Source organism: Cladosporium halotolerans (genome assembly GCF_011745625.1).
Source record: "Cladosporium halotolerans strain TM138-S3 chromosome Unknown Sca15, whole genome shotgun sequence".
NCBI classification, from domain to species: domain Eukaryota; kingdom Fungi; phylum Ascomycota; class Dothideomycetes; order Cladosporiales; family Cladosporiaceae; genus Cladosporium; species Cladosporium halotolerans.
In genome coordinates this window covers 449430-468143 of record NW_027191466.1, presented here as the reverse complement: position 1 = coordinate 468143, position 18714 = coordinate 449430, and the positions used below count along the sequence as shown (strand labels likewise).

Below are 18714 nucleotides of genomic sequence, written 5' to 3'. Positions count from 1 at the left end.
TCTGGTTCAATAATGTCACACGTAAGCCGACTCGAAACCTGCAGCTTGCCCTATCTGTAGCACAACTCTACCGAAAAAGAGCTGGCCGCATTTAGGATGGCCAAGAGCAGGCTGGCCTTGTAAGGCCAGCCAAGAAGGGTTCAATGGAGACATGTCTCATCGAAAAACAGCGCCCCCGTAAGAGATGTTGGAATAATCAATGTTGAATTCTAGATGCTGTAGTGGTACAGATGACCGGAGGATTATCTATGAAACAAATAAAAAAAGAGAGCGTTCGTCAGGCCTCACCCATAGGTAGCCCAAAACTCCATGCCAGCGCTTGCGAAACTCGCGGCAAAATGCATATCCGCAACGATAAAACTTCAATGAAAATGCTCCAATAGCGCACCCACCCACTCTCACGACTGATGCCGCCAGTGCTGCCTAGGGCTCGCCAGATCCTCATCCATCTCCTTCTCCTCAACCCTGGTATACGCGCCCAAAACGCGGCTGCCCAGCCCCGTCCGACCCAACTCTTCCCTCAGCCCCATCGCCCTCTCCCTCAACCAAAGCGGCAGAACGTTCTTATCGTCGTCCCCCTCCCTCGCCCCGCCCAGAACCCTAAGCCCCAGCACGCCCACGGCGCCCACGAGCGCCACCGCGCCGAGGAAGACCGCGACGGCGGCGCCCATTCTCGCACCGAACGACCTGCGTGCGCGGCCGCGCGGCGAGTCCTGGTAGTAGTGCGTCGTGTCGAAGCCGCGGTTGGGCGAGAGGTACTTCTGGTCGACGAAGACGCGGGCCTCGTAGCCCGTGCGGTTCTCGTCGGGCGTCTTCTCGGACATCGCGCAGCCGCGGTCGTCGCAGAAGTTGACGAGGCCCGGGGAGGGGACGAAGGTGCGCTGGAAGGCGGAGCGCTCGATGGGGTGGCCGGCGGCGTCGACGGCTTCCGCGTACGCCCAGGGCGCGACGGCGGGGAAGGAGTATTCGGTCTCGAAGCCGGTTTTGGTCGCGTTGCCGATGAAGGCCCAGGGCCCGGCGGAGGAGTTGGCGGCGAAGAAGTTCCAGCCGCGGACCTCGGTGGCGCCGTTCCAGGAGACGAAGAAGCGCATGCCGCTCTGGCGGTCGCCGGTGCGGGAGAAGGTCCAGAGGGCGGGTTTGGTGAGGGGTTGCGCGGTCCAATTGTACTTGTTCGAGCGATAGATCATCACGTTAGAGTCGCGTTCGGCGAGTTTAGCGTACATGACCGGGGTGCCGTCGGCGGTGTGCTCGGAGAAGTAGGGGTGCTCGCCCCAGCCGATGTGGACATTGCCGCTTTGGAGGAGCTGAATGTTACCCTGAGAGCCAGAGAGAAGGCCACCTTCCTTTTCAGGCGCGCCCCATTGCGCAATCTTAGTGGCAGTGTTGGCGATGTGGTTTATAGAAATGATCCAGCCATGAGAAAACTTCCCGGTAGAGTTGAAAGTGTTGCTCGCGTTGTCGTAAAATGAAAGAATAGTGTGCGTCGAGTTCTCGTAGATCCAACGCGCGTGATGCTGGTAAGAAAACTGGAAGTTGGTCTGGTTGAAAGTCGGGTTCAAGCCGCCCATCTCCCACATGATGTGTCCGTCCACGCCAGAAAGCTTGTAGATGGCGCTCATGTGGCGCGCGGAAATCAGGTAGTCGCCGTCCTCGTTCTTGTCCACGCTATTAATGTGGAAGTAGTCCCAGGGCGACTGCTCGTGGAGACCGTCTCCGCTGGTGTCTGTGGACTGCGGGAGTGTCCAGCTCAGGCCGGGATCGAAGTGGTCCAGCGAGCGCCATTCGAACACCACGTTGCCAGTCTCGATGTCGATCTCCTGGAAAACACCCTCCACAATCCAGCCCATTCCATTTTGCACATTGAATCGCGGGTTCGTGGTCAGATCGTACTGCCTAGGCTGGTAGACAGTCATGAGCACAGTGGTGCCATCGGAGTAAGGTGCCATCTTGAACTCGTGCATATCGCTGCTGGCGCCTGCGCCAGAGCTTTCCACCGTCTTGACTATCCTGTAATTCTTGTCCATAATGACTCCGTGCCCTCTCGCGAATCCCTGATGTTGCTCGCCCTGAAAATAACACAAGTGGTCCTCTCCCTTGTACTGGCAGACGCGCGGTGTATGCGCCGTCTTGGGACCGGAAGAGCCGGCACCAGACCAAACCAGGTTGCCATTGTTGTCGTAGATGTAAGGACCAGGATCGAGGTTTCGGTAGGGAGCGAGGAAGATGTAGCCGGGTGTTATGAGTTCTGGTCTAAGAATGGAGAAGTCTACTATGGGTGCGTGAAGGTCGGGTCGCTGGGAAGAAGGGCTAGGTCAGCATATAATTTTGGAGAAGCCCAAAGTGCCGTCCCTGAGCATAGCTATACTAGCATGTTGACTCCGCGGAGTCCATGTCTGTAGAAGTACTTACCGACTTGAACTGTGATGTAGGGCTCGTCGCATTATTCAAATCCGCATTCACCCCACTGCTCCCAAGCAGCGCCAGCAATGACAGTCCACATGTCGCGCTGCGCACAAAAGCGCCCACCGAAGAAGAAAAGCAACGCATCAGGCCGCGAGATCCAATATGTTAATAAGCGTCCAAACCGGTAATCGGGCAATCGGCGCGGCGCGAGTGGAGCGGAACAGCACGCAATCGCAGGGAACGATGTCGACAGACTTCCTGGCCGCTGTGCAGGGCGAATAACAGGCGAAAGAGACAGAAGATAGATAAGGCAAGGCAGTTGAACGTGCCCCACGGCAAAAGAGAATGTGAGTGTATAAAGGAATGTGGTGGTCCCCGCTGCGCTCTCTGCTGCGAGCCCTGGTCGCCCTCAAGAAAGCGGATCTGGCGAAGTCGGCCTGCTGTTTCAAGCGCCTGGGTGGGTGAAGACTAGGAGCGAATAGTCGGCGGCTGAAGCGTTTCCCGGTGGCGTGCACAAGCGCACGGGTGTCGCAGGCGAGGGCGCGCGGTACGTACACGGCTAGTCGTAGGGCTAGCGAAAGGGGGATTTGCTGATGGTATGCAAGAATGGAAGTGACAATAACTCAGCAGACCGACAACGTGCACTGCAGCCAGACAGCAGTAACAGAAAGCTGAAACAAACCGCGGCGCAGCCTCCAAAACAGCCAGATGGCGAAAAATCCAGAGTCCCATCCCTGAGCGGCGATAACAGATCGGCGGCGCGCTTCCAGAAGCAGCCTGCTCGCCTCACCACTGGACAGGGCCGCGCAACCATCGACGTTGTCGTTGCAGCAGCCGTTGGAGCAGCCCGCCCAAAATCCCGACCCATCTCCACTCCACCCGCTCACCCTGACCTTAGCACGCCTAGCAAGATCTCGCTCCCGTCGCCCTCACTCGACGTCTTCTGGTCCCACCCGGAGCACGCTGCACACATCAGTGGCACCGTCGCTCGCTACCACTCTACCCGCAACGGAAAGAATCCAGTGGCGTATCTGGCGCCCGCCCAGCCGGATCCCAAGGCCAGTTCTGCCGGCCTGGCGAACCAGCAGAACGCAGGGGTACAGCTCCCGGCGGCAACATGGCTTGCAGCCCCAGAAGCGGCCAGGGCGGCCGGCCGGCGTGCGTGATGGCGTCGACGAGGAAGCTTTCAGCCAGAGTTCGTTCTTCGCCGTTCTGGCGCGCGCCTGTTGGCGATTAGACGTTCACGCTGCTGGAGGTCTACCAGAAGCCAGTATAGCCCAGACGACAGTGTGAAGTCCAGCCCGTGACCATGTCAGACTCGCCGCCGCAGCTAGACTCCCTTGGCAGCTCTGAACAATAACTCTCAAACGAGCAGATCATTGGCTGGCTGCAGCCCGAAACCGCCTAATCAATCGCGCGCAGAGAAAGGGCGACAGGCCCGGCCGGCGAAGCGAAGCGAGCGCAGTGAGCATGTGGGGCTCTACCAGCACCGCGCGATCCGCGAGTCTATGATCCTGTCAACCTGTAATACCCCCTCACGTCCCGTCGATGGATAAAAGCAGGCGGATAGATAGGCGAGCGCGGTTTAGGCGATGATTTGCGATGGGGGAGGAGAGCGCTCCGACGGCTTTAGGGCGAGTGAGGTACCTAGGAAGCTGGGTTTGAAGGCGGCGTTGCCGGGCAGGTCGTGCGCATCTTTTGCCACTCGGTGTTGCTGCGTTGGCTGACCCGGGCTCGAGTGAAAGGTGAGATTACAATTCAAGGTAGGTCAATGATGTTGGATTTCTGTTGGACACATCTACGTAAAATCGAAAAGCCACCTTGTTAACACCAGTGGCTTTCTGCTCACAAGCCCTCTTTTGAGTCAACGCCGTCGAATGTTGTAGAGCCCAAACTGTGAGCGCCTTGTGCTTCCCCAAGGCGCCGTTGGAAGGAAATATGCCGAATAACCCGTGACACCTGTCAAGAAAAACGCCACTCCAGATCAGGAGAAAAACCAAAGAAAATAACCAGGCCCCCCAATGCAAATGCCTCAGCCTGTCGAAACCCCTCTCATCCCCAGAAAGCTAGCTCAAGCCCTACGGCCGAAGAACCTCCTCACAGTCAAACCGGCACCAAACACGACAGCCGCCAAGCTGCCGCCGACAACCGCCGCGCGGAACGCGACGTTGAGCATCTGCATGCGGTTGCGGCGCTGGCAGCGCTCGACGAAGCCGTCGGTGTCGTTGGTGCGCGGGAACTTGCGGCCCTCGGGCACGGGGACCTCGAGGAAGTCGCACAGCGGCTTCCACCCCTCGCCCATCTTGTACTCGAGCAGGTTCTCCGCGGGCACGAGCGAGCGGATCTCGTCGTAGTATTCTTTGTAGCGGCGCTTGCCGTTCTTCTCGAAGTCGCCTTCCCAGAACTCGGTCCAGAATTCTGTTGGGGTTTGTCAGTGAACTGTACTGTGACTGCAGGTAACCATGGATAATTGGTGACGTACTGTGAAGCATAGGCTGGTACATGCCGGCAGCCCAGTCGAACTTGCCGACCATCTTCAGCTCGGGCTCCGTGGCGCGCCAGTGCACCGTCTTCATGGTGCTGGCGTGCCAGCTGTCGATGTCTCTGGTGGTGACGAGCACCTTGGCGTCGGGGTATGCCTCAATCAACTCTTTCGCGAAGGCCACGGCGGGCCAATCGCACACGGCCTGGCAGTGGCCCAGCAGCTGGTCCCACTGCTCGCGGCCGAAGGTGCCCTTGCCGTCGTACTTCGCCGCGAGGGCGTCGGACCACATCAGGCAGTCGGGAGGGTTCTCGACGGAGGCGGACATCATGTGGTAGCAGTCGTCGAAGCCGAGTTCTGTGAGGGCGCTACGGAGGGCTGTTTGGAATGGTCAGTGTTGGCCAATGGGTGTCGCAATGCGCTGTCGCAACTTACAGGCAGTGCCGGTGCGACCAAGGCCGAGCGCGAGGACGCGCATGGGCACGACACGGCGGCATTCTCTGCGGTTGATGTCGGTGTCGTGGGTGAAGATGTCGGTGACGGGCTTCGGGGTGTAGGGTTGGAAGGCCATTGTGAGGTGTGCTTGGGGGATGCGCCTCGAAGAATGAAGTGTGGAGGTATTAAATTATCGGAGGTATATCAGGCTTCTGCAGAAGGCGGGCAATGGAAGGCTCGATGTCGGGCGCAGTGACGTGCTTTGAGAACCCGTGAGCCAGATCTGAAATGGGTGGATGCCGAGAAAGTGAGAAGGACCTGGGCGTCAGAAAGAGAAAGTATGGGTGGTGGCTGTAGGAGTAACGAAGGAGTAGCAGGCTAGATGGATCGAGCCAGCGAGCGGTGACAGACGATCAAGCTAGGATGGAGAGAAGCAAGAGCCAAGAAGAGGAGGTGTGAAGGGTCAGGACAACATCTTCCGCGGCGGCGATAAGAGAGAGGGTATATGGCAGAGCGCCGCGACGAATGCTGGGTGTAGCGAATGCCCCACAACCCGCGGCGAGGCACCCCTAGGCAAAGGAGGCGCTTCAATTGACGATCTGCACACCACGCCTGGGCAAGCCACGGCCGGGCTCGTTGGCCCGCCGCCCTTCGCTTCACGCCGCGTAGCCGCTTGGCGGGTGATTGTACTTCCCCTGCCACGAGTCGCCCCCACGCGTACAGTTATTACCATGCCGCATACCATACGGCCCACCTCATGCGTGTGCTGACGACTTGCATCTTTGCGCCCCAGGAACAGCTCCTCACAGCGCCACCGTCAGATCCGTCCGAACGCAGCCAAAACCCCATCGAAACCCTCAAACACCCCATCCGCCCGCCGTCGCGGTTGCGTAGGGCAAACAGGCTCTAGACGGCGCGGTCTCCGTGCAGGCCACGCGTGAGCCCAAACCCAAATGGACCGCTCAAACGGTCCCACCGTTCAAGCCTCGAAATCCCCAAGGCCCACTCCCGCGCCGTGGCCCACTCGGCCCCGGCTCTGGCAAAAGGGCGCTGTGGCTTGCAGAACCGGGGCATGTCATCTCGCATGGAACGCGAGCCCTGTCAGTAGTGGTGCCATCAACCGCACGCAGTCTCGATAGCCTGACAACCACACCACCAAACCACCCAAAGCAAGACAAACCGACAGCCCATGACGTCGCACCGCGACGCATCCTGAAACCTCCCAACCGTGCGCCGATCAAACCGCTGAGAACACGTCGTCAGGGCTGAGACAGCGCCAGACAGGCCCAGCAAAACGCTTGCGTCGTCGCGCAGCTGGCTGCTGGCAAGCCGGGGTTTTGCGGGCGACGACGTGAAGCTCAGGCCATGTACACGTAACGGGGATTCGTGGATTTCACCTATATTCCTGTACTGTATTCTGATCTGCTGTGTTGAGGACGATCCGACGATTTGCGGTCGCGCGCGCGCGCGCTCGTCTACATGGCTATATGGGTTATTGCTGTATACGCGGCGGTCTTCTGTCGGTCTGTAGATTATCGGTCGATCGGGCGCGGTGTGCTTGGAGTCCGGACTGCGGTGTGAAGCATGAAGAACGTCTAACGAGATGGCGATTTTCTGCTCCTCGAGCCCGCCTTCGCAGTAGCTCAAGATGAAGTGATGAGTTTCGACTTATTGTTAGAAAGGAATCTCTCATTCATCCATTCTCAGGGTAACACATCTACAAATAGTGTGTAGGTAGACAGAACACCGCATCCTGGCATGATCGTATACCTCGATGCCCCAGTTCATCTGCAATGTCGCTTTTCCAATGCCTTCTGCCAAAAGCTGCAGTGCATGCAAATGCTCCCAAGCATATCCAAAACGCCTGATAAGCCAATACATTCGCAACACGCAAACGAAAGTCTGCGCAAAAAGAAAGATCCCTAGGAACGACGCGCAACCACGTCTCTCTTTCTCTCTCACTTCAACCCAAAACCCTCGCTCTCCTCCACCGCGCCCCAAAGCTTCGCCTCCAGCACCGCAGCGCTCGGATACCGCCACAGCACCAGCATATTGAAGCACGTCCTTGCAACCGGATAGCGGTCCTGCTCCTCGCGCGTAGTGCGCACTCCATCGCCACCGCACACGATCCTGAGCACCAGACTCGTCGCGCCCACGGCCGGGATGCGGTCCGAGCCCGTGACGAACGTCAACAGCTTGCGCTGGCGCGCCGGCGCCGCAGACGCAAAAGCCGCCCAGAACCAGGCGACGACGGGCTCGGAGTCCGCCGGCCGCGGTTGCAGCAGGTGCGGCGGGGCGGGCTGCTTCCAGTTCTCGTAGACGGCGACGGCGCGCAGGGAGTCGACGTCGAGGGCCTCGTCGGAGCCGCGCACGAGCAGCTCGATCTCCTCGGCGCGGAAGAGGCTGAGCGCGTTGCCCGCGCAGACGGTGAAGAAGCCGCGCTTGAAGGGCTCGAACTGGCGCGCGACGGCGCCGTCGAGCAAGTGCCGGATGTAGAGGTCGACGAACTCGGCGCGGTTGGCGTTGGTCACGGGCGTGTTTTCGCCGTTGGAGATGAGTGGGTGCTCGACGACGGTGCCGTAGCGCTCGATGGGCGCGACGAAGGACCAGCAGTAGGTGTTTTCTACGTCGCCGTCGTAGTCTAGGAGCTTCTGCAGGCCGGCGGCGAGGGATGGGCGGTATTCTGCGAGGTCGGCGATGGTGTAAGTCATCTGGCCTTTGGTGCCTGTGATTGAGGTGATGTTGCTCGTTGCAGCACTGGATGAAGCAGACGAGGGCGCTGAGGCGAGAAGCTTGCGGAAGGCGAAGGGAGGTAGTGCCACATCCAGAATGGTGCTATTGTAGATCGCCAGACCAAGGAGAGCACCAACGAGGTAATACTGATCGCTGGTCTCGAAAGTGTTGGGATTGAAGTAGCAGGTCCTGCTCTCATCATCGTAGACGAACAGACCGTGGTCCGCGTCGAAGACCTCCCTTGCCACCATCAGGAACCATTCTTTGCGTGGTCCACCGGCATCCACACCTTCTTCGCCAGAGAAGTGCACCCGAAGGCCTTTCTTGAGTTCGTCCTGACCAGCGCCGACTGCTTCGCTGATGGCTCGCAAAGAATCGTCAACCATGCAGTCTCTGCGAACCCGCAGGTGGAAATATCCATCGATCGCTCGTTGACGGATGACTTGGTCGAAGTAAGCCTCTCGTGCTTTGATTTCCATTTGCCTCCGAGCATCGTACTCCAAGATCTTGATCTTGGCACCCATACTTAGGAACAAAGGATACTGGCAGAACGCGAATTTGTCCCTCCTGCTTTCCCACACCTTGAAATCTGCGATCAAATCATGATAGTCCAGGAGCGTATTGTAAAAACAGCTTGTGTGGAGCAACTGGCCGCTCCGACGCGCCTTGTCTTGCGGCTGGACGACACCTGCGCTTTCGAGCAGCTTGTCATCACGTCTCTTGCCCTGCCACACATTGTTGGCGGCGAATAACAAGCTCATGACCTTCGCTGCAACCTTGGCTTGCCAGTCGTCAGCCCACTCCGTCTCCTGGTCATTGTCTTCGGGCCTCTTCTTGACGCTGCCACTCAATCCCATGGCCGCGTGTAATTGTGCCGAGGTATTCATGGCGCCACCGCTGAGGTCAGGAATGAGTCCGCCGTCCGCCGCATGACTCTTCCTACGAGGCTTGTTGGCGCGGCGGGCGATTCGATGCGTGACGAAGGATGCAACAAGGTCGATAAGTGATGTTACATGTTCTTCGTCGAAGCGTGTGAACCAGGTGATAAGGTAACGATGGCAGATGTCAGATGCGTTAGCCATAAGGCCAAATATGCGCTTTAGAATACCGGAATGAGCACTGCCGTCCCTTGGCGGGCTTCTGGGAGGAGATGCGGGTCGGAGCCCTCCTTCGTTCCTCGCAGAGTTAGTGCGACTGACACGCCTGACAGTACCGAAAGCCGCTCGTTGAGGCATCTTCGAAGGATACAAAGATGGGTTTGCCAGTATAATTAGTAAGAAACGTACATCTGCAGGCTCCTGTAATGGTTTGGTAGGTCGTTTGAGCAAGTTCTCGGTGAGTTTGAGCAGCGCTCTGACTGCATGCTCCCTTCCTTCAGCAAGATCGTTTTCGATTTCCTCCAGATTGAACGGCCCCTCAAGACTAGCTCTCCCGGCAGTTGAAGTCTGCGGTACTAGTGCATCCAGTCTCTGTCGCCATGTTTCGCCAGCTGAGTGGACAGTCCGGTACCAGGCATCCAACTGGCTCCAGTTAATGTTAGGTGCTTTGCTCGAGACAGGCTTGCTCGATCCAGATCCAGCCTTCTTGTTCCTTAGCACCTTATCAGAGCGGTCTCGCTCTCTCTTCCCAGCTGCCCACCAGCTTCCATTCTCGCCTATGTCGCCTAGCAGGAGCATCTTCGCATCAAGCTCGTTGAACATGTTCACTGGACTAGGCGAGAATCGATTATCGTCCACAGGTTCGGGAGGTGGTGTGACGATATGGCTTTCGCTTTTTGTTCGGCCAGCGGCAGGGCGGGCGGTGCTGAAACTGGTGTTCAGACATTCGTAGTCGCCGAAGGTTGCTAGCATATAATCTTCCAGAGGTCGGAAGATCGTTTTCACACGATCGTAACGCTTCCTCGACTCGATCTCTTCAGGAGTAAGGAGAGGGCTCTGTTGAGGCCTGGATGGACGTTCACCGTTGATGGCAATTGTGGGACCGGAGCCCTGCCGTGAGGGCGGCGGAGGAGGCATACGCCTGTGGCCATCGCCAGGAGGTGGAGGTGGCTTTCGGGTTGGTTGTGAGGGTACCGGCTTTCGCGGTACTGATGGCGGAGGAGGCATTGAAGAAGCCGTTCCTGAAGCTGGAGTCTTCGTGGATGGAGGTGTATCCATTCTTGTCCCAGCAAACAAATTAAAGTCGCTGAAGTCTCGAATCATCGCGCTTGACATAGATTCGGTCGGGTCGGTTGCAGGTGCTGCATCGGGTGGTGAAGAAGAAACTGCAGCGTCATTAAGCTGCACTGCGGGCTTCTTGCCCTCTCTCTTCGGTATCGCCAGTCCCTGATGTGCATCATCTGCTGCAGGCGGCGTCTGAACAGGCAGGTCAGGTTGTTTCCAGGGAGCTGGAGCTGGCTCTTTCGGCAAGCCGCCTACTCTTTCCTCATGCCTTCTGCATCTGTCCTGCAGATACACCGCCAGGCAGCTGTCAATGATCGCTCTAGTCCTGTCGATGCTCAGTGGAACCTTCATTTGGCGATCCCGACCGGTGTCTCTGCTATTCCCTCCGACCATAACCAGATCATTCACAGTCAAGCAGCACATGCATCTGAACTTGTCCAGCTCTTTCGGCACGCGCACACGACTGTCACAGCACATACACCGGCGCTGGATCTTTCCGTCATCGTCCTCTCCTGGATGCTTCTTCTTGCCACTGATCACTCTCCCAGGTAGCGGAGCCGGTTGTCCGGCCACGGGCTGGTCCAGCACTGGTACGAGTGCATCGTCGACCAAGCCATCTCCATCATCTATGTTTCCCAAGTTCCCCGTGCTCTTCTTCCGCCCGAACAGCTTCGGCAGCGGGTGCGAGGCAGTCCGGTTATGTTTGCCAGATGAAGTCCTCGGACGAGTCGGCGAGCCAGATAGCGCGGCGTCCGGGGCGCGTGGGAGTGGTTTGTTGCTATTACTTGTGTTGGATGTTGGGTTGCCGCCGTGTTGGGGCGCGTTGTTGCTCGAGCTAGACGAGGACCCCGCCAGGATGCGAGAGGGCCATGTTGGAGGCATGCCGGCTGCAGCGAGGCATCGCAATCCTTCGCGACGATCACACGGCGCAGCTGCAGTACAGATGGCGAAGCGTCTGTCGCCGATCAGTGCCAGATGCACCACTCTGCCCAGGACAGGGACGGATGTTGTCGCGCGTCCGAATGCGACCGGCCGTTTCGCTGCCTTAAAGCTGACGTAGTCCGGGCTTCCACGCCCTGAAGGAGTGCCGCCCGAAGGAGTTCCCACTTCGCTTCCCCTCACCAAGGGGGTAGTCGCTCCGCGAGAAACGCGTCAGCCCTGTCAACGGTCGAATGACTGATCGAAGTCGGAAGAGGTGCCGTGAACGCAAAAGGCCAAGAAGTGTGTTGGTCAAGGCGAGGGGGAAAGCACGGCAGCTCAAGATGCAGACGCCACTTCTTCACACTCGGGTAGGGAGTGGATAAAGAAGGAACAGTGGTAGGGCTACGATTGCGTATTAAGAATAGAACAAGCAGAACACGCGAAGTATTTCGATCGTACTGTTTGACTCGCAACAGCATGCTGCAATGTCCGGCCTTTCCCCATAATTGACTGGAACGTGACAAGCGCATCACGAATACGAACGATCGCCAAATTTGCGACTTTGACCGAACAAGCATTGCCCCGTACCTACAGTCTTCTCAGGGTTCACTTTTTGGTAATAGACCATGATTTGGCCAGATACATCATACTGCATTGTTCTGGCTCTGTCCTGCCGCTCGCGCCACAGGCGTTTGGTATTGACATTTTGTGTGAGATATTGGCGTCAAGGCTGAGATCACCCCACCGATGGGCGTACACACCTTGCCTTCGCTGGCCGTGGGGTTCGATTGTGTGACAACAAACCTAGTCCCCTATCTCAATGTCGCCAAGGAAGCGTAATGCAGAACCCGGTTGCCATTGGAGCCACTGGTAAATGGACTATTATCCCATCGGCATGAACTCCACGCTTGTTGATGAGAGGCAACTATTGGGACACGATGACAGGCTTTCGAAGATCGTGGGTAGGGGTATCAAACATGAGAACTTTTGTAAAAACGCACTAACACAGCTTGAACGCGGTTGAATATGGGCTTTTGAATTCCTCCCAGGAGTACTAGCATACGCCCTGCTATGCAAGGTGATGTCGATTTTGCCCATTCCATATGCCACCGCACACGCCAAAGACATTGGGAATTCGTAGTAGTCCGGAAGCCCGAGCGAGAAATGACAAACAGAAACGCCTGCCAAATCCCAACTTCAAGAAACCGTTTACCTGTAGCGCCACAGGGACAGGGTGTTCTGCCTCTTCCAGGTCTTTCTCCTGCCGGCAGAGGTGTTGTTGTACTTGTGGCCCTTGTTGATACCACGGGACTGCTTGCCAGTGGCGGTGAGACCGCGAGCCTCACGGTGCTTGTGCACCGGGTTGACGATCCAGTTGATGCGGGCGTCACGGCGGATGGCCTTGTGCTGCGGGTCGACGAGGATGACCTCGTAGTACTTGTAGGTGGAGTCCTGGTTGATCCAGTAGGAGTTCAGGACGCGCAGGTTGGCGCAACGGCGGCCGACACGCTCCTCAGCGGTGGACTTGAGGGCACGCTGGTACTTGAGCTGGTTGATACCCTGGTTGGTGGGCTTGCCTGTTCTGCAGTTAGTACTGCGACTTTATCGACATGTGCATTGCTCCTGCGTACCGTAGGTGGCACCCTTGGGGGCAGGGCGCTTGCGGCCACCGCGGCGGACGCGGGCACGGTAGATAACGTAGCCCTGCTTGGCCTTGTAGCCCAGACGGCGAGCCTTGTCGGGACGGCTGGGGCGCGAGGCGCGGTGGATGACGTTCAACTGGCGGAGCTGTATGAAAGTACTCTCAGCAAATGTTCAACGAGTACCCCAAGACACAGACGGACGAAGCGTCTTATGTCGCTCTTTTTCAGGTGATGGTTTGTCGTACCTCCCAGCAGCGAACGCGGAGCAGGAAGCGCATGACATCGCTCTGCTTCTTCTTCTGCAGCTCCTCGAGGTACTTGTGGGCGCCCATCTGTACAAATTGCGCTGTTAGCCAATGCTGCGACTGTGCGGGTGCAGGCGGTGCGGCGAGGTGCGGTCGATCGGCGAATTGTGCGTTGCGCTTGTCGATGTGTGCTACTCGTCGCGGTGTTCGTACATACCTTGTCGGTATTTGGCGGTGGTAGGTGGTGTCCCTTTCCTTGTCGAGTCGAATCTTCAAATTCACCAAAGGCGCTGCGTGAAAACGATTTCGCGCAGGTGTGGATGCTTGGCAGCTTCGAGGGCCGCTAGTGTCATGGGCTTTTGCGGTGCGGGCCGCGGGCCGGTGCGCGAGCCCGCCTTTCGGCGTCGCGAGATGACAGCCGAAGGCACCTCGCGGCTGTGGCAGACCACGTCGGAGACCACAGGGACGGCGTGGTGGGAGGTCAGCAGAGTCTCTGTCCTGTCTGAGTTGTCATCCGTGTTGTCTACCTGCTATTCATCCGAGACTTGGCCAAGATATCTGGATGCCGCTTACCTTCTGGAATCGCCGAAGCCTCGCACTAGGACATGCGCAGGAGGCTGTGCCTTCAGCTGAACTCCATCCGTACCGCTCGCACTACCCTGGCGGTGTCTTATCTGCCATGTCGTCTTGAGGAAACGAAAAGCGCTGTCTCGTGACCGAGGATGCGATATATCGTCAATTATTCTTAATCCCAAGTACGACTGTGTCGCCGCCAAATTGATCCCAATCTGAGGCGAGCTAACTACGTCGATCAACTCAATATCTGCTCCACATATTAGCAAAATGGTCTACCGCGGCAAGCCATCTGCTGGCTGCGAGAACTGTCGCAAAGCGAAGAAGAAGTGCACTCTCGAGCAGCCTGCCTGCTCCCGATGTGTGAAGCTCAACAAGCCCTGCTCTGGGTACCGCGACACCACAGGCTTGCAAATACAGGATGAAACCCTTTCTGTCACCCGAAAAGCCGAGAGGAAAAAGGCACAGCAGGTGCTACCAATCACTTCACATACAAACTTCGCCAAGTCTAGCACTGCAACCCCGACTCCTGACCCGACCTGGTCCACTCAAGTGCCTAGCTTTCAAAATTCACAAGCGCGTTCCGAACGATCTTTAATACCGCAATCTAGACGACAGTTCGGGAAGCTGAATCTCTGTTCAGGATCCGCGACGCCGTCGGGTACCCTTACTCCTCAGACTTGTTACAGCGATTCCTCGTCAAGTAGCGAGGGCACCGTTGATGTGTACGGAGAGTTCGAGACCTACTTTTTCCCATTACGTGAGACCTCTTCGCAATCAACATTAGGAGATGACGCACATGAGTACGACCTGTATTCGATACCGGCAGCGCTCGGACCCAAGCCTGATGAGATCGCCACCTCGTACTTTCTTAATTGCTTCACAGCAAGCGGGCACTGGGACTACATTCTTAAATATGCAGAAACCCCGCGGCTGGATCCCTGCCTAACTATGGCCATCAAGGCATGCGGGATGGCGGCGTTGGAGAACGTGCAGAATGTTCCCCACGGCCGAGCATGGTCACGAAGCATGTATATGAACGCAATCACACTCCTCAACACGGCACTACGGGATCCGGAGCGAAGTAAGACGGACGAAAGTCTCATTGCCGTATCTATGCTCAGCTTCTTCGAGGTGGGTACACCCCTCAAGTTCTAGCTTTTCACCTGCTGACTCTAGTGACCAGAACCTCGTATGTGACAGCAAGCAATCCATTCAGTCATGGAAAGCGCATGTTGCAGGCGCCACGCAGCTGTTGAAAATGCGAGGCAAAGCTCAGTTCAAGTCTTCCGCAGGCCGCGCGTTGTTTAGGGAGACGCGATCGCAGATAGTAAGTGAGGCTCTAGATCCTTTACATCCATTATATCATTCCCACCCTGGATCAATATCCGTACCCGTGCGATTACCAGGCTAATCAAGATATCACAGTTGATACATTGCATCTGGGATGAACTTGAACCACCGCCGTTCCTGATAGAATGGAATGTGGATCTTCAAGCGCAGGATAAAGATCCCGATCTCATACGTCCTGCAGACGTCATCAGCGACATCTGCTACGATTACGCGAAACTCGAGCACAAACTCAAGATCAATCAAATATCCGACGAGCAAGCACTGGCCGAGGTTGCAGACATCGACAGGCGCATGGTGCAATGGAGCATTGACACAGTGGCGACGGAAGAACGATGGAGATACTATGACTTACAAGTGGACGATTCCCCCGAGGTTTGGAACGGGATGGTCCACGCATATGCTTGCCTCCCAGCCCCGGGTGTCTGGAACATGTGTCGAGGTGTGCGAATCATGGTCACCCGCACACAAGAGCTGCTCGCTCTCCGCTTCAATCCCTCCCCTGCAGCACGCCAGTCTCAGCACTCATACTTCCGCGCCATCCGCCGTCAACTAACAGACGAAATCTGCGCAACTATCCCAGTATCTCTGGGCCACTCACGACCTGCCTTTTCATCACCGTGTGTCCTCATTACGGCTTACAACTCGATCTGGCCTCTCTTCTTTGCGGGAACCTGCGTCCTCGAGCGCATCGGCCAAAGTGCCAGCAACGGCAACAACGCCATGAACGCAAGCTCGTCAGCAGCCATAGCGCAGCTAGCCTGGATCCTCGGCCGCTTCGATTTCATCTCTCAACATATCGGTCTGCGCTGGGCCGACGGCGTGGCGGCCACTTTACGCGGCGACTTCAATCTTCACGACACCGTCCTGCCAGAGCTGGCGGCGGAAGTGCAAAAGACCTCAAGGCCGCCGGAGCTGCAGCGTGTGCTGGAAGACGGCACGAGCAAGCCTGAATGGATAATGGAGGTCGAGCAGTCGGGGCGAGGGCCAAGGGTTCTGATCGAGGGCGAACGCGCGTTACCTCGAGGCCCCGGTGGCTTGTGGGATGACGGCCAAGGGCCTAAGTGGCTGGGTAGACTGGCTGAGCACGACGAGGCGCACATTGGCTGATCATCTTTACGCTCTGACGTGGGCGTGGTCAGCTGATGAAGTCGAACCTGAGGCGTAGGCAGGTTGAGTGCTCAGACACCCGTACCTAGAGGCGCGGCTCCTCGGTCGGAGATTTGGCACTGCAAGCAGCTGTACTCAACTTGTACGTGCGGACCAGCTCACAAAACATAGGGTCATGATATCACGGGATCTCAATTAGGAGTTCGGCGATACACATCGGGAGCTAGAAAGGATCTGAATCATTGTTCTAATTACGGAGTTTGGCCTATTGGATGATCCAAGGAGGCAGGTCTATCCCCATTGTATAAATGCTAGCAATCGCAAACGTAGTGTAAATTGAGCGCAGACTCGCTCGCGTATCGTAATACATGAGTTTCGAAGAGAAAACTACATAACAATGAACGCCATGCTCGCGTATCCCTCGAAGCCCTATGCTGAGTTCAAGAAATCTAATGAGCCTTTTTTGGGCGTGGTATCTCAATGCGCGCGTACAATATTACATCTCTTCATCATTCTCAAAACAACGCTCACCTCGCTGGTCCACCCGGGCTTGCACTCCTCCCCCTCCCACCACCACTTGGGCTATTATCCCTCGTCGCCGCTCTCCCCGGCGCCATAAGCGGCTCACTCTCTGGTACGACCACTTCCGGCGCGTGCGAGCTGCTGCTCCGCTGCGGTACCCGCGTCGGGCCAATCCCTGCGATCGCTCCGATCTGTGGCGGCGGCGAAATAGATCTCGGCGGCGAACGAGGTGGATCGTAGAGCCAGGCGACTTCTGGGAAAGCTTGCTTGGGGTCCGGTGTAGCGGCGCGCTTACGCTGTCGGCGGCGGAGGAAGAAAAAGAGGGCGAGGACGATTAGGACTACACCGGCGGCTGCGCCAGTCGCGACACCGGCTATGGTGCCGTTGGATTGCTGTTGGGAGGGGGAGACGCTGGGTCGTGTGGCTTCGGCATTCGTGGTGGAGTTGCTGGCGTTTGTGGATGTTGTGGTGCTGGAGGGCGATATCGCCGTGGAAGATGTCATCGTCGAGAGGGTGGTAGGCATTTGAGTCGCAGGCTGATCAGATGGAGTTGACGTAGGGCGGAACAGTGGTGGTGATGTTGGCCTTGACGTTTCGTCCGCCGTCGGTGATGATGTACGATTCGGGCGATCACTAGGCTGTGAGGTTGGCCGTGCTGTGTATTCCGACTGTGGACGCTCATGCGAAGTGCTTCCATGCTGCGTTGGTTGGGATATCGAGGTTGGAATGCCAGCAGGGTTGAATGTAGGTCGTGTTGCACCGGGGTTGCTTGTGGCGGCAAGCTCTTGTGTCAAGACGTTGTATCCTGCCTCGATGCTTGATGCGATGTCGCTAGGCAGAGCAGAAAGCAGTACATCAAGGGCGTTTTCTGGTCTTTCCGCCGACTGCGGAGCCGACATTACTGATTTCGGTGATGCAATGAGAGATGTGAATGCGTTTTCTGGAGATGAAGCAGCTTGCTCAGATGTTTCAAGGAGTTGGTCTGAGTCCGAGGAAGGTTCCGTTATTACATTAGTGACTGCAAGAGGAAGTGGTTGATAAGTGCTAGTACGCAGGGGCGAGGTGGTAACGCTTCGTTGGTGAGACGATAAGTCGGTCGATCCTCTGCTGTGGAGCCCTGGCGTCGGGGCTGAGGGTTCGGTGCCAAAACTGGAGCCTGACTGCGGTACACCCTCAGGTACGCCTGATAGAGTTGTCGCCAAGCTGTTGGCGATGCGGCTCGGGTGGGCTATGCTGGAGAATGACTCTGGCAGCGATGTACTAGTATGGCAGGAAGCGGCGTGAACCGTGAAAAGATGGAGCGAGTCCGTGGTTTGACGGTGAATCCGGGAGCCAGTGACATCAACGTTGCTTTCAAATGATTGTGGAATTCTGGCTCTTACTCCAATCGTGTATATGAGAGTCATTAACGGCACATGTTTGACGTAGGAAATCATGCTTGAGAGCATTGCATAAGCGAAAGATAGCAAGGAGATGTGCGCGGGCTCCAGCCCGAGTTGGGCCGCCTCGAGTCGAAAGTATGCTGCGTACGATGTGTGGAAGACTCCAAGAGGTGCCAACTAAGAAAACCAAGAAAGAAAGTCATCATATACTCAAGCCGGGCGCACCACATTATCCGGGCAGCAGTTTGCACAGCTTCGAGTGGAGTGGTCGAAGGCGAAGCACTACGATAATAGTAATCTTGTGATGGCGTGGCCATAAATCGGCAAGGGTGCAGGGGATGGCAATGTAAGAGGCTCACCCAGGCGTCGAGTCAACCTGCATGGCGTGGTTGCTAAAGATGGACAGGCTCACGCGAGGCGCAGCCGGATCCTGCAGGTGGGGTGACCGGCGCCACGGGCGTGGGATGATCCCAGTCAATAGGTCACATACGAAAAGCATGGTACCCACGTTATCTTCCTCGATACTGTGCCAGTGCGATGGTACATGAAGTGAAGTGTGGGACAAAGACCCTTCTTCAAGTAAATGGTTATGGCTACGTCGTGGCAGGGCTGTCGGGAAGAGTGAGGTTCATCTTTCTTGGCAAAATCAAGTGCCTCAGGTTGAGCAGGCGGTCGAATTGCCGCTAAGCCAAAAGCGTGAGGACCCGCACTCGTGTACTTTGTACTTGTTGAAGGGAGTACTAGGAGTAGCTT

General features: G+C 57.0%; 6 protein-coding genes across 6 annotated transcripts; 1 reads left to right on the top strand and 5 right to left on the bottom strand.

Moving 5' to 3' along the window:
• Positions 1-398: 398 nt before the first annotated feature.
• Positions 399-3482, bottom strand: WHR41_05536 (uncharacterized protein; the record flags this gene model as incomplete). The annotated part of the gene is made up of 2 exons (XM_069374141.1): positions 2410-3482; positions 399-2294 (listed from the first exon to the last, which is right to left on the bottom strand). Exons 1-2 carry the CDS (start codon positions 2545-2547, stop codon positions 399-401), a joined length of 2034 nt encoding a protein of 677 aa, XP_069229480.1. The 5' UTR covers positions 2548-3482.
• Positions 3483-4160: 678 nt separating this feature from the next.
• Positions 4161-5841, bottom strand: WHR41_05535 (uncharacterized protein). Its single transcript, XM_069374140.1, has 3 exons — positions 5321-5841; positions 4886-5263; positions 4161-4821 (listed from the first exon to the last, which is right to left on the bottom strand). Exons 1-3 carry the CDS (start codon positions 5454-5456, stop codon positions 4475-4477), a joined length of 861 nt encoding a protein of 286 aa, XP_069229477.1. The 5' UTR covers positions 5457-5841; the 3' UTR covers positions 4161-4474.
• A 1437-nt stretch (positions 5842-7278) lies between these two features.
• On the bottom strand, positions 7279-11097 carry WHR41_05534 (uncharacterized protein; the record flags this gene model as incomplete). Its single annotated transcript, XM_069374139.1, has 1 exon — positions 7279-11097. The coding sequence occupies one exon, from the start codon at positions 11095-11097 to the stop codon at positions 7279-7281; it is 3819 nt and encodes a 1272-aa protein (XP_069229478.1).
• Positions 11098-12099: 1002 nt separating this feature from the next.
• On the bottom strand, positions 12100-13317 carry rpl-15 (60S ribosomal protein eL15). The gene is made up of 4 exons (XM_069374138.1): positions 13242-13317; positions 13025-13111; positions 12768-12924; positions 12100-12713 (listed from the first exon to the last, which is right to left on the bottom strand). Exons 2-4 carry the CDS (start codon positions 13109-13111, stop codon positions 12346-12348), a joined length of 612 nt encoding a protein of 203 aa, XP_069229483.1. The 5' UTR covers positions 13242-13317; the 3' UTR covers positions 12100-12345.
• A 160-nt stretch (positions 13318-13477) lies between these two features.
• Positions 13478-16452, top strand: WHR41_05532 (uncharacterized protein). Its single transcript, XM_069374137.1, has 3 exons — positions 13478-14731; positions 14784-14927; positions 15026-16452. The coding sequence occupies exons 1-3, from the start codon at positions 13868-13870 to the stop codon at positions 16055-16057; spliced, it is 2040 nt and encodes a 679-aa protein (XP_069229484.1). The 5' UTR covers positions 13478-13867; the 3' UTR covers positions 16058-16452.
• Positions 16453-16584: 132 nt separating this feature from the next.
• On the bottom strand, positions 16585-17103 carry WHR41_05531 (uncharacterized protein; the record flags this gene model as incomplete). Its single annotated transcript, XM_069374136.1, has 1 exon — positions 16585-17103. One exon carries the CDS (start codon positions 17101-17103, stop codon positions 16585-16587), a length of 519 nt encoding a protein of 172 aa, XP_069229481.1.
• Positions 17104-18714: the final 1611 nt, after the last annotated feature.

Coding starts and splice junctions, on each gene's coding strand:
- WHR41_05535 (XM_069374140.1), bottom strand. CDS start 5,456: ATGGCCTTCCAACCCTACACCCCGAAGCCCGTCACCGACATCTTCACC. Junction 5,264..5,320: donor TGGTCGCACCGGCACTGCCT/GTAAGTTGCGAC, acceptor CATTCCAAACAG/CCCTCCGTAGCGCCCTCACA. Junction 4,822..4,885: donor GTACCAGCCTATGCTTCACA/GTACGTCACCAA, acceptor AAACCCCAACAG/AATTCTGGACCGAGTTCTGG.
- rpl-15 (XM_069374138.1), bottom strand. CDS start 13,111: ATGGGCGCCCACAAGTACCTCGAGGAGCTGCAGAAGAAGAAGCAGAGC. Junction 12,925..13,024: donor TCCGCGTTCGCTGCTGGGAG/GTACGACAAACC, acceptor ACTTTCATACAG/CTCCGCCAGTTGAACGTCAT. Junction 12,714..12,767: donor CCCCAAGGGTGCCACCTACG/GTACGCAGGAGC, acceptor ACTGCAGAACAG/GCAAGCCCACCAACCAGGGT.
- WHR41_05532 (XM_069374137.1), top strand. CDS start 13,868: ATGGTCTACCGCGGCAAGCCATCTGCTGGCTGCGAGAACTGTCGCAAA. Junction 14,732..14,783: donor CTATGCTCAGCTTCTTCGAG/GTGGGTACACCC, acceptor TCTAGTGACCAG/AACCTCGTATGTGACAGCAA. Junction 14,928..15,025: donor GGGAGACGCGATCGCAGATA/GTAAGTGAGGCT, acceptor AAGATATCACAG/TTGATACATTGCATCTGGGA.